Below are 13,453 nucleotides of genomic sequence, written 5' to 3'. Positions count from 1 at the left end.
AAGGATATACTATAAAGACAGAAAGTAGATTAGTGCTGGCTTGGAACCGGGGGGTGGGAATGATGATTAACTATAAACTACAATATGCCACAATTTTCTCATCTAATATATTGTGAAAATTACAGTATCTAACTCATAAAGGTCCTTCGAAGACCAAATGAGATAACAGGTTAAAAGCTTAGAACAATCTCTGGCACTCAGCAAGGGCTCAAGATGTTCACTCACACACACCTTTTAACCTTAAAATAATTAAACCTGGAAATAAATTACAACATTCATGTAATAAATTATAAACACAGAAAATTTTAAGTTTATAGTTACTTAAAGATTCAACAACAAACTATATTTTCTTTATATAGAAGCCCTTTGCTGAAAATGGACTTCCATTTTACATTTTCACTGTAGTAATTTTTTTTTTTTTTTTTTTTTTTGAGACAGAGTCTTGCTCTGTCGCCCAGGCTGGAGCGCAGTGGCACGATCTCGGCTCACTGCAAGCTCCACCTCCCAGGTTCACGCCATTCTCCTGCCTCAGCCTCCCGAGTAGCTGGGACTACAGGCACCTGCCACCACGCCCGGTTAATTTTTTGTGTTTTGTTTAGTAGAGACGGGGTTTCACCATGTTAGCCAGGATGGTCTTGATCTCCTGACCTCGTGATCCGCCTGCCTCGGCCTCCCAAAGTGCTGGGATTACAGGCGTGAGCCACTGCGCCCGACCATGATTTTTTATTATAAAGATTAGGGGCCGGGTGTCGTGGCTCATGCCTGTAATCCCAGCACTTTGGGAGGCCAAGGTGGGTGGATCACCTGAGGTCAGGAGTTCAAGACCAGCCTGGCCAACATGGTAAAACCCCATCTCTACTAAAAATACAAAAATTAGCTGGGTGTGGTGGCGCATGCCTGTAATCCCAGCTACTCAGGAGGCTGAGACAGGAGAATCACTTGAACCTGGAAGGCCGGGGTTGCAGTGAGCTGAGATTGCACCACTGCACTCCAGCCTGGGCGACAAAGAGAGGCTCTGCCTCAAGAAAGGAAAAAAAAAAAAAAAGATTAGGATGTTGTTTATCCTGGCAATAACATCTAGGCCAACAAACTCTGGAAGTCAGTACTACTGGGGCCAAAGGCACCTACCTCACTGACACACATAAACTTTCTCATGTTTTCTTGTATTTTATAATACATGCTGTGGTAGTGGAGGCTCCCAAGTTCTCCCTTCCCAGTAGGTGTCAACAGTGATATAGATACAGCCTCATGAACTCAGTCTTGTTCACGGGCCCTTTCAATACAGGTACACAAAGTGAAAAGCTGCTAATCCACCACTCCACCAGACAAATAAATGGTTTAATTTTAATCCTTTGAAATAACTACTGCATCGAATATAATCTGTATATCTTTGGTTAAACTACTTTCTCACTGGCATCAACATTTACATTCTCTCATTTATTATCTCTCAGGCCATTATTCTCTTATTCTTCAAGTATTCCCAGAAAAAGTTTCTAACATGAAGAGAGAACAGACAAATTTCAAGGTTTAATAAATTTTATCTTGATAACATCAAAAACAAGTTTAGCTTTTACACTGCAATATAAAAAATACATTAGTCTTCACATTAGTTTTACATGGAAATATATAATTATTTGAATATTTAAATATAGCTTTTCTTTAACCAAAAAAAAAAAAAAAAACAGTGTTACTCACAGCCCTAGTTACATAAATAATTTAAATGCACAAATGCAAAAACACACTTCACACGATATTGTTCACATACTGTAGAACTCAGGACAATTACAATAAAAATCTATGCAAAATACTGAACAAGAACAAGATTAAAATACTCATTATGGTCGTAATTTGACTTTTTACTATTAAAAGAATTTAATGCATTCTTGAATACACAAAAACATCAATTGTTTTATCTATTCTGCAAATTAAGCCAACATTTATTTAGACAAAGGGGCACATCTTGTATACTACCAAATTCTGAAAGTAATTTCCAATTTAATTTAAATTATAAGTTTCAACAATTTCAAGTTTTCAAGCTTGTCTAAAATAATAATGATTACAAGAACTTAGTAAACATTTCAAAAACTTTAAACAAAATCATCAGTACTGCACTGTACTTTTATGTCTGGTAATATAAAATTTAAATATAAACCTTCTCCCTGCCCCCAATGAAAATGGTACTTAGAAGGGCTTCCAATGTGAAAATGGTAACATTTTTACAACTTGAAATTTTAATTACTTGAATTATAGGAACTGTTCTCTCTGCATGATGTAATCACGATATGACACATCATAGGTACATAGTACACATTTTCATTTGATCTCTTGCTTTTAAACTTACACTGAAAGACTGTAGAATGTCTATTAATAATATTTAAGGGAACTATGTGTCTATTCCATAGGGAAAAAAGACACCAATACCCACAAATATCTTATATATCAGCTGTTTGTTTACTTCCTAGTCAGTAGGACAAAGCTTTGTTCCTAAATTAAAATTGGAGGATTATTTTGAACTACTGGCCCAGTGATCTTTTAAGAAGAGAAATGAAAATATATTTGTGTATGAGGAGGCAAGGTTGAAGGAAATGAGATATATGCTGCTTTGCAACTAAAGACAAAAACATTTGTTTTTAAACATAATTACTATTTAAATTTAGAAGTAAAGAAATCACAAAAGAACTCCATCATAGCATACACACAGGTTAAATAATGGCCCCTGAAATAAAACCACATTTAGAAACCAACTGTTATACTATATTTCATTATTTCTAAGGTAACACATTTTAAATTCTGAAATCAAGATATGGTTCAACATTGACCTTAGTTTCAATAAAATATGGCAGTCATACAATATAGTTGTAATTCATGTTTCCTCTTAACATTAATGATAGAAGATCCAGGATCTTGGCTTAACACGAATGAATGACAACTGAATGCATCTGTACCAACTCAACCAGTGTCCCTGAATAAAGGTTCTGGATCTATTCTGAGTATCCCAGACTCAAACTGCATCTCGTTAACATCTTTCATTTGAACTGTTAAAATCTGTTAACAAGTAGTTAAAGACAAACTAATGTATAAATACAGGTTTCCACTTGCAAAATGGGCCTCCACGAAGATTACCAGTTTTATTCAATTTTTTGAAATATTAAGTAATTTTCTGATGAGAATTAATGGCCTGCCCAAATATTACCAAGCCAATAATTTCAGTTCAAGTTATTAAAAACTGATATGGTAGGCTAGGCACGGTGGCTCATGCCTGTAATCCCAGCGCTTTGGGAGGCTGAGGCGGGTGGATCACAAGGTCAGGAGTTTGAGACCAGCCTGGCCAACATAGTGAAACCCCCGACTCTACTAAAAATACAAAAATTAGCCGGGCATGGTGGCGCACACCTGTAGTCCCAGCTACTCGAGAGGTTTAGGCAGGAGAATTGCTTGAATCCGGGAGGTGGAGGTTGCGGTGAGCTAAGTTCAGGCCACTGCACTCCAGCCTGGGCAAGACAGTGAGACTCTGTCTCAAAAAATAATAATAATAAATAAACATAAAAATAAAAACTGATACGGTAATGCCTAAAATATTTTTAGGGGATAAGGCCACAAAATAACCTGGATTTTCATATTAAACCACCAACTCTTCATGTAGAAGAGAGTAAAGGTGGTTAAAAAAAAGGGGGGGAATGCCTAAACACATGGGCAAAATTATTTTCCCCTTTAAGATCTAATAAGGCTAACCCAAAAAACCTAGAGACTGTATGTGTGCACGTGTCCAAACGATAAAAGTTAGAGACTTGCAGATCCAATTTAAATGAAGCAGGAGGAGTTTGTGTTATGCATTAAAAAAAATCACCAGTTTTTAAAAACTGTATTGAAGATTATGGAATCTCATTTTCTGGAATGCTTTAAAAAGAAAGAAAACTTATATTTTGTTTGTATTCATTTAAGTCAACCCCATTCAAAAGTTGACATAATTCATTATAATTCCTTCTTTTTAATAAGTTTGCTATATTCATTCTCACAATGTTAAATTTGCTGGCATGAGAGAGATAATCATAAAAAATAAGAGGGATATGATTTGAGGAACAAAATTCTATATACGGTGCTAAATTATTTTGTGACATAAATTAAGATGAAGTTCTTCTACAGAAAATGTTGGACAAAGGCTGCTTCTGAATCTTAAAATGAAAGGACTCTAAACACTAATTTTAAATGAATATAAAAATTCTGAAAAATAATATTTATAGCAAAATAGTTCAAGATTAGTTTTCTCACCAAAGCTGGGAAAGCTGTGTGCACAAAGTACCAAATATATTTCAACTGAAGTACTGAATCCTCAACTAGCCTGAACACAAAACCAACTTCTATTTTACCTCATTACCTCTCAGTTTGTTTGCTAGCCGAGTCATCATTCTCTCACGTTGTTGTAAACAAGATGAGCTTCTCAGATCATATGCTCTCACAGGTGTAGAAGGACCTTTCTGTCGGCCATGGTAGCTTTCATCAGTCTTCTTCCTCCTTCTTGCAACGCGGCAAGAAGCCCGCACAGGTCGCTTTGGAGGAGGATTTGCGATAGCGCTTGACAGCTCTTCGGCACCAGCTGGTGGAACTGAAGAGTTCAAAAGCACTTTAGCTGTTCTCTTCGCCTTCTTTAGCCTACTGACAACAGATTTTTTCTTCTTCAGATACCTTCCAAGAAAAGCGCTCTTGGACTGATATCTATGACGTAAAAAGACAGAGTATTTCGAAATATACTTTCTAATGATATCACTTGGTTTGGTCCGAATCCAAATTGACTGTTTCTCTGAAGCTTTTCTGGGTTTTTGCTGGAGAATAATTGGTTTATAAACCTTTTTGGGAAAACCTAGCTTATTACTACTAGTTGTCACTCTCTTTCCATGAATTTTCTTTTTACTTTGACTTTCCAAAAGCTTATTTCTAACTGATTTTGGAGAGATTTTGACAACATCACGATTTAAAAATGTTAGCTGGAAATTTCTTTTCTTTGGAACCTCACGAGCATGCAGAACCTTTGATTCTTCCAGAAACAGAGAAGAGTCACTGGTTCCCTGATGTGAATTAAATCCATATCTTGCCGGCACTGCCATTAAAGGCGCTGAAGCAGAGCCTTGTCCATCAGCATCATTATCTCCTGCACTGGAGTTTTGGTTGCTCCTATTAAAATGAATTTTAACCCAGTTACGCCTCTCAAACTCTGGTACTATTACACTCAGGGGAGGACTAATTACAATTTGCTTAATCAAGGGCTCATAATAATCAAAGATATTCCGTTTATATTTGCATATAAACCGAATATCATTATCCCAACTATGGTGCCTCATTTTAGGGAAAGGAAGGCCTTCACCCTCCTTCAGTTTAATATTTAAAGAAGAAAGAACACAGACTAAGGCTTTGGGTTGCATAGGCTTCAAAACTTTAGTACATGATGCAGGAAATTCAACTGTCCCAATTTTGACTTTCTTTTTGGTTTTTCTGTCATCCTGTAAACGTGAACACTTACTTTTTGGTGGGTCTTCCTCTTGTCTAATTATTTTTCTTTTCATCACTGGGTAATTCTTACAACTGGTCTGAGTACTATGGCTGATTTTCGCTGTCTGGCATTGAGAAGCCACACGCCCCTTTTGCTTAGGAGGCCTCTCTGCTGGAGGATGACGATGGCATGGTTTATCTAAGGCCACTGACAAGTCATCAATATCTGAAATACCACAGACAATATCATCACTCTCTGACACAGCTTGAGTTGGTGCAGTGTCCTCCTTACCTTGCAAGTCAGCCCAGGTAACCTTTTTTTTCCCCTTCGAAGAAACTTTTTTGGTCTCACAGTCATCATCAAAGTAACAGTGGAAACGACCTTCCCTAAACTCCTTCACCAGAGCATTAATTTTTATGTCATCTTCTCTCATTATCTGAGACCATGTTTTCCCCACAAATGAAGGAGGTACATGAGGCAAGGCTTCAAGAACTGGTTCATCAGGATTATCTTCTATGACATCCTTTGCTTTTTTCAGGTTCCTTACAGAATCAACCTTGGGAACAGAGCTTGACTGGGAATCACGGTTCTTTTCTTTCAAGTCAAAAGATACCTTCTTACAAGGGTGTCTTTTCTTAACAGTTTCTTGAGGCTGATCAGTATCAGACAGAAGAGGGGGAGCACACTGAAAATTCATCTCAAAACCATCCGGTTCACAGCTCACTTCTAGATCTCTATGTTTTAGCTTCGAACGTTTTTTTTTATCAGCCCTTCGATAGAGCACTGACTTGGAAGAGGCACCAAAATCCACTGCAGAAGCACTAGACTGACAGCTCTTACCTTTTAGGCCAGCATTTCTTGTATCTTTCCGAAGGCTGGCTTCTTTGTGAGCTTTCTGCAGTCGGTGAGTCGTTCGATGAGAAGTGTCTTCCAAATTAAATTTTCCTTTAGAACCATTATATCCACAGCTCTTATCTTCTGAATCAATATATTTCACCATTTTCTCATCAGGTCCTTGTGACTCGTAAGTCATGGACTGATCAGAGGCATCAACATTAAAATTCATTTCAGAACCACAAGATTGACAACTTGGCTCTCCCAGAATAATATAGTCCTTCTTCCGGTTTATTATTTTGAAAGTCTCTTTGCATTGGTTTGTCATTGAGGGAGTAGAGGCTTTACAATTACATCTGACTTCAGAACCAAAAAAGTCACAGCTCTTATCTTCTATATCAATACATTCTGTATTTATACAGTTGATATCTTTGACAGTCAACTGAGGTGGGTCAGTCACTAACTGAAGGGGAATATCATCTGAAATTACTTCATAATCACTATCACTGGGCACCAGATCCACAAGTACCACCTTTGGAAGGTGGGTTTCTTTGACTGATCCTGGAAATTGGTTAACTACTATTTGAAAAGGAACATCAGAATCATACATCATTTCTGAATCACTAGGTTGATCGGTCTTTTCTTCCATGACAACATGCTCTTCCTTCTGAAGGTCTGCCTCTTTGTAAGACACTTGAGGTTGGTCAACTTCTGACTGAAGATGAACACAAGAATGACAATTTATTTCAGAACCACAGACTTCACAGTTCTTATTTTCTAGATCATTATGATCCTTCTTTTGCAAGTTTATTTCTTTGACAGGTACAGAAGATTGATCAGTCACAAACTGAACAGGAATATGAGAAGCATAACTTACATCAAAATCACCTAATTTATAGCTCTTATCTTCCAGGTAAATATGGTCTTCCTTCCAAAGATTTATTTCTTTGACAGGTTTTTGAAGCTCATCTGCTGCTGCCTGAAAAGAGTCATTGGAATCAGAACTTTCTTCAGGACTACAAGAATTACTGCTCTTATCTTCCAGACTGGCATGCTCCTCTTCCAAAATGTGTGGTTGTTTTATCACTGACTGAAGAGGGATATTTGAAACATAAATTATTTCAGAATCACTGGGCACATAGCCCTTATCATCCAGACAAACATGTTCCTCCCTCAAAAGATTTATTTCTTTATTCGCCCCTGGAATTTTATTAGTTACGGACTGAAGGGGTTCATGAGAATCAAAATTTATTCTGGAATCTGTAGGTTTGACAATCTTATTTTCCAAGTCAACATGCTCTTTCCAAAGACTGACCTCCTTAACTACTTCTTCAGGTTGGCCAGCCACTGGCTGAAGAACATCAGAATCATACATAATTTCAAAACCCTTAGCTTCATTTCTCCTATCTTCCGTGTCAACTTCTTCATCCTTCCAAAGGCTTATTTCTTTAACGGTTTCTCTCAGCCGGTCAGCCACTGACTGAAGAGGGTCATCAGAATCAAAACTTACTTCAGAACCACAACATTGATTGTGCTTACCTTCCAGTTCAATGTGCTCCTGCTCCAAAATAGTTATTTGAGGTCGATTGACTATTGACTGACCCAAGAAACCAGAATCCAAATTCATTTCTGAACAACTATATTGGCTGTTCTTAACTTCCAAGTACATATGGTTTTCATTCCCAAGGTTTACATGTTTAATAGCTACTTTGGGTTGATCAGCCACAGACTGGACAGAAACATCAGGATGATGTATTAATTTATAAGTACTAGGTTCATTAATCTTATTTTTCAGGCCAATAACCTCTTCCTTCCATTGGTCTATTTTTTTAACCGCTTCCTGAAGTTGTTCAGAATCAAAAGTTATTTTAGAATCACCTGATTTACTGTTTTTGTCCTTCAGATTAACATGTTTTTCCTTCAAAAAAGCTAGTTGAGGTTGGTCAGTCATTGACTGAGGTGGAACATTAGAATCCAAAATTATTTCAGAACCACTACATTTATCATTCTTGTTTTCTAGAACATATTGCTTCTTTCTGTTTATTTTGTTAACAGCTACTTGAGGTTCAGTTACTGAATAATGAGGGACACCAGAATCTAAACTTGTTTTTGAACCACTGAATTCAGTACTTCTACCTTGGAATTCAGCGTGCTTTTCTCTTTGAAGCCATGTTTCTTTGACAATTACTTCAGGTTTGTGAGTTGCTGCCTGAAGAGGGACATCAGAATCCAAACTTGCTTCAAAAACACTCTTATGTTCTAAGTACATGTGCTCTTTTGTGTGAAGGCTTATTTCTTTAATGGGATCTTCAGAACGTCCAGTCACTGAATGAAAAATGATATTATAATCCAAACTTACTTCAGAATCAATAGGTTCATTTTCCTTATTTTCTAAGTGTACCTGCTCTTCTTTTTGAGGATTTAGCTTTTTAACAGCTACTTCGGGAGAATTAGTCACTGAATGAAGAGGGGCATGGGAATCCGAACTTATTTCAGAACCACTGGGTTCATCATTCTTCCTTTCTAAGTGAATGTACTCTTCTTTCTGAATTACTTCTTTAACAGCTACTTCAGGGTGATCATTTCCTGAATGAAGAGGAATATCAGAATCAAAAGTTATTTCAGAGACACAAGATTCATTACTTTTACTTTCCAGATCAACAGTTTCTTCCTCATAAACAGCTACTTCAGGTTGGTCAATTACTGAATAAAGAGGAATATCAGAATCAAAAGTTATTTCAGAACTATCTGACTCACAGCTCTCATCTTCCAGGTCAATGTGCCGTTCTTTTCCTTCAGCATCCAGATGAGACTGCTCAGTAACTGACAGAAGAGGCGGGTCAGAATCAAAAGTCAACTCAGAGCTGGAGCAATCATAGCTCTTAACTTCCATGTCAATATTTAACTCTTTAAGATTTACTTCATCCAAAGCTTCTTGAGGCTCATCATGAGCTGAATGATAAAGAGAAGCCGGAGAATCAGAACTCAGAGAAGAACGGCTCGACTGAATACTCTTATTCTCAAGGTCAACATCCACTTTCTGAGGCTCTATTTCGGCTACTTGAGACTGGTCAGCTAATTGAGCATCAGCCTGAAAACCCATTTCAGGACCATGGGATTCACAGTTCATATCCATAAGGTCAGCATTCTTCTCCTTCAGAAGATTTATCTTTTCAACAGCCCTCTGGGATTCATCTGCAACTGTCCCAAGTGAGACATCACAATCAAGATGTGCTTTAGCACTACTGGGTTTACGCTTCTTATGTTTTAGGTGGACTTGTCTACCTTTCAGGTTTCTTCCTTTGACAGTCAGTTGGGGATGATCAACTACTGACTCAAGAGAAACATCACAATCAAAACTTGTTTCAGAACAACTCGATCCATAGTTATCAACCAAGCTGGTATGAGCCTTCTTCCGAAGTTTTGTTTCTGTGACAGCCACTGGGGGTCGGTCAACCACTGACTGCAGTGGGAAAACAGAATCAGCACTTACTTCAGAGCTACTGGAACCATAGTTCTTATCAACCAAACCAATGTGCACTTCCTTAGGAAGGTTTACTTCTGTTACAGATTGTTGGGGGTAGTCACTAGTGGACTGAGGTGAAGCATCACAATCAAAATTCGTTTCAGAACTACTAGATTCATAGCTTTGGTCAACCAGGCTAATATGCCTTGCATTCTGAAGACTTATTTCTTTAACAATCATTTGGGATTGGTTGGTAACCAAGTGAAGAATGTCATCACAATCAGAACTTATTTTAGAAACATAAGATTTATTATTCTTATACTGTACATCAGTACGTACTTCCTTGGAAAGGTTTACTTCTTTGGCACTCACTTTAGATTGGTCAGTCAGTGAATGAAAAGAGGAACTGCAATCAAAACTCATTTCTGAACCTCTAGATTCATAGTTATCTTCTTGGTCAATTTGCTCCTCCTTCCAAAGATTTAAGTCTTGTGCAGTCTCTTGGGGCTGATCAGATGCTGACTGAAGAGAGCTACACTCAAACTTCATTTCAGAACTCACTGAGCACTTCTGTTCCCAAAAGGCTGTCTTGTTAAAAACCAAATGCTTTTCTTCTTGGGTACAATCCATGTTAGAAAAGAATTCCTCATGGTTCTTTGCAATAGTATCTTCAAAGATTCCTTTATTAGAAGGCATGTCAGTTTTATTCAGGTTTACTGCTAATTTGGAAGGAGATTTAACTCTTAAGGAGCCCTTAGTACCCATGCGTTCATGGAATTTCAAGCCAGCTGATAAAGTTTTACCCTGAGATTTTACATCTTTCCACAAAACCAACTTATCTGAATTCATGTGTAAAGATTTCCTATTTGATTCTTTATGTTTCTGATAAGAAAATGAAGTAGTTTCTACATGGGATGATGGCACAGGATTTCTAGAGGCCCCATCTGGCTGTTCAAGATATTTCTCAACTTTGTTTGGGTCACATTTGCTAACTGAATCCAAATGAGCTGCTGGTGGTAAACTAGTTGTATTAGCTGTAACTGGTCTATCGTTAGAGCTTTCAGGTAAACAACTAGCAGGAGCATTACAAATCACTGGGGGGCGTACCAAGTTGCTTCTATTATTTGTAGCCTGACCAATATCTACTAGGTTACATTTTTTCACACTGGCCCCAATTTTATGAACAAACTCCAAGGGCTGCTGCTGTCCCTTCTCCAGTTTTTGAATAACTGATGGTCGAACTGAAACCTCCTGCGTGCCTTCCTGAGATTTATGAGGTCTGGAATGTAACTCTTCAATAGGTTCTGAAACCTCGGATGGTCTCTCTTCGGTAGCATCCTCATCCTCAACCTTATCCTCATCCTCTTCCTCTTCTTCAGAAAAAGCATCATCCAAATGCACCACTTCAGACGATGACCCAGTATTCACATGTGTCTCATCTTGTGTTGAACTAAAAAGAAAGGGGGGAAACTCATAAACATATTCTAATGTCTGTTTAAAATATTAAAATAGAGGCATAATAAATGTTATTTGCTTTCTGTTCTGGACTATCCTTAAAGGACAAGGAATCCAGGCAGTCACCCCAGGCTGAACACTGCATGGACCACAGGGGGGAATTACTGCAGAAGGTGGAGGTAGCTCCACCAATTGCTACTTAAATACAAATGGCCCCTAAACATGAATAACTAAACAAATAAAATCATATATTATTTTTCAGTTATCAGAGTAGTAAATAGCAAAAAGTTTGACCTATGTTACTTAACTTTGTTGCTTCAGTTTCTGCCTCCAAAAAAAGGGAATCTTACACTATTTTCCCTCATGAGAATGTTTTGATGAGTAAATTAATTGTTACATGTAAAGAGCATTAAAACAAAGAAACAGCTTGGCACATAGTAAGCATTCACAAATGTTAGCTATTATTATCTTAACACATTGTTTTGGTGCGGGTGTAAGGACAAAGGCACTTTAATACATTGTTCATAGGAATATAGATCAGTTAACAGTTACTGGTTAACCTCTATGTAGATTTGTAACCTCTACAAACAGCAATTTGGCAATGTCTATTAAAATTAAGAATGTACATACCCTTTGACCTCTAATTCCACTTTTGGTTTTCTCATGTGTTTAATGAACATGTGCAAGAATAGTTACTGTTACTTTTGAGCGGAGGGAGGGGTAATAGCAAATGACTAGAATCAACCTGAATACTCAGTAACTGGGTACTGGTTAAATAATTAATGGTATTTAATGGAATACAATGTGGTTTTTAAAAATAATAAAGCAGCTCTATATATACAAATAAAAACCAATTACTATAAACATTGTTAGTGAAAAGCAAGGGTACACAGAAAGCTACCATTTATGTAAAATAGAAGGGAAAAAAATAATGCACTTAGAATATCTGGAGAATGGCACATACAACTGTAGAAGTCTAGAGGTGTCAAGTGTTACCTCTAGGGAAGTGATTCAGGATGGCAGCAATTTAAGAAGACTTACTTTTGAACGTGCACTGTGAATTATGTCTATGTATATGTATTTCCCATTCAAAATTTAAATTTCATTATTTTTAAAAAGACCCAAAACTTTCATATCTAAAATCAGTCTATGAATCTCTTCTACCAGTATCAAGACAACATGTTTGACCAAAGCATTTCAGGGACTGTTCTTTCATGTACATAAAACCAACTGACCTAATGATATTGCCATGGCCTGAATTCTTAAAGTCGGGCAAACATTCATTCACGTAACAACCATCTACTAAGGACTTACTACTGCATTACAGGTACTATGCTAGGTACTAAGGCAAATTCAAAAAAAGTTAAGCTGCCTTTTAAAGACCATTCAAGTAGCTGCAGAAGGCAGACACATAAAAAATAATAACAATTCAAAGAGATAAGTATCATCACATCTAGACCTGTTTAAGAAAAAAAAAAAAAAAGATTAAACTGTCACAGCCAAGAGGGACCTAAAGAGACATTACAAGTTAATGTAATGTGGTATCCTGGATGTGATTCTGAAACAGAAAAAGTAGTAAAACTAAGAAAATCTTAGTTTAAGAAAACTTAGTTTAAGTAGAAACTAAGAAGTCTGAATAAACCATGGACTTTACTAATATCAGTTCATTACTTGTAACAAATATATCACATTAATGTTAATAATAGAGAAATTGGGTAAGAGAGTATTATAGGCACACTCTGTACTATTTCCTCATTGTTTCCATTAATCTAAAACTGTTTGTTTATAAAAATAGCCTATAACAATTAAAAATAAACACCTAAAAATTTATTGAATTTTTCCAATTTGAGATGTCATTTGTCTAAGAGAACATGCATACATGTGTCAGCCATATGCAATTTCATTTTAGCCTAAGTATTACTGTTACTATCCCATATAAATTTATTACCTTAATATTAATTTTGAATTTAGAAAATAAAGTTAACCCTGCATCAAAAGTATTGTGATGCAGCAAAAAACAATTCTAATTTTTCATACTTCTCAACAAGGACATTGCAGTGCAACAACCACTTCACTCTAGTTTTTCAGAACCCTAAACTATCTTCATTTGTCTTAAGGACTATCACAACATTCTCAAAATAAAACCAATTGTGCAATATGTAGCTAAGAAAAGAAAGAAAAGAGAAAAAAGAAAAGAAGGTATAATCATAAAA

General features: G+C 36.8%; 1 protein-coding gene across 23 annotated transcripts in view; it reads right to left on the bottom strand.

Moving 5' to 3' along the window:
- Positions 1-1,518: 1,518 nt before the first annotated feature.
- The window catches only part of ZDBF2 (zinc finger DBF-type containing 2), a 39,865-nt gene continuing 27,930 nt past the window's right edge, over positions 1,519-13,453 (bottom strand). For 22 of the 23 annotated variants that reach the window (XM_009444098.5, XM_526003.9, XM_063790671.1 and 19 more), the window contains one exon: positions 1,519-11,235. In XM_009444098.5, coding sequence (XP_009442373.4) covers positions 4,359-11,235 — 6,877 coding nt within the window. In that variant the 3' untranslated portion in view covers positions 1,519-4,358. The remainder of the gene's footprint in view (positions 11,236-13,453) is intronic. The other variant, XM_009444103.5, reaches the window with a different exon arrangement.

This window comes from Pan troglodytes, chromosome 13 (genome assembly GCF_028858775.2).
Source record: "Pan troglodytes isolate AG18354 chromosome 13, NHGRI_mPanTro3-v2.0_pri, whole genome shotgun sequence".
Taxonomy (NCBI): domain Eukaryota; kingdom Metazoa; phylum Chordata; class Mammalia; order Primates; family Hominidae; genus Pan; species Pan troglodytes.
Note: the sequence above shows the minus strand (reverse complement) of the source record. Positions and strands in the feature narration are given on the sequence as shown.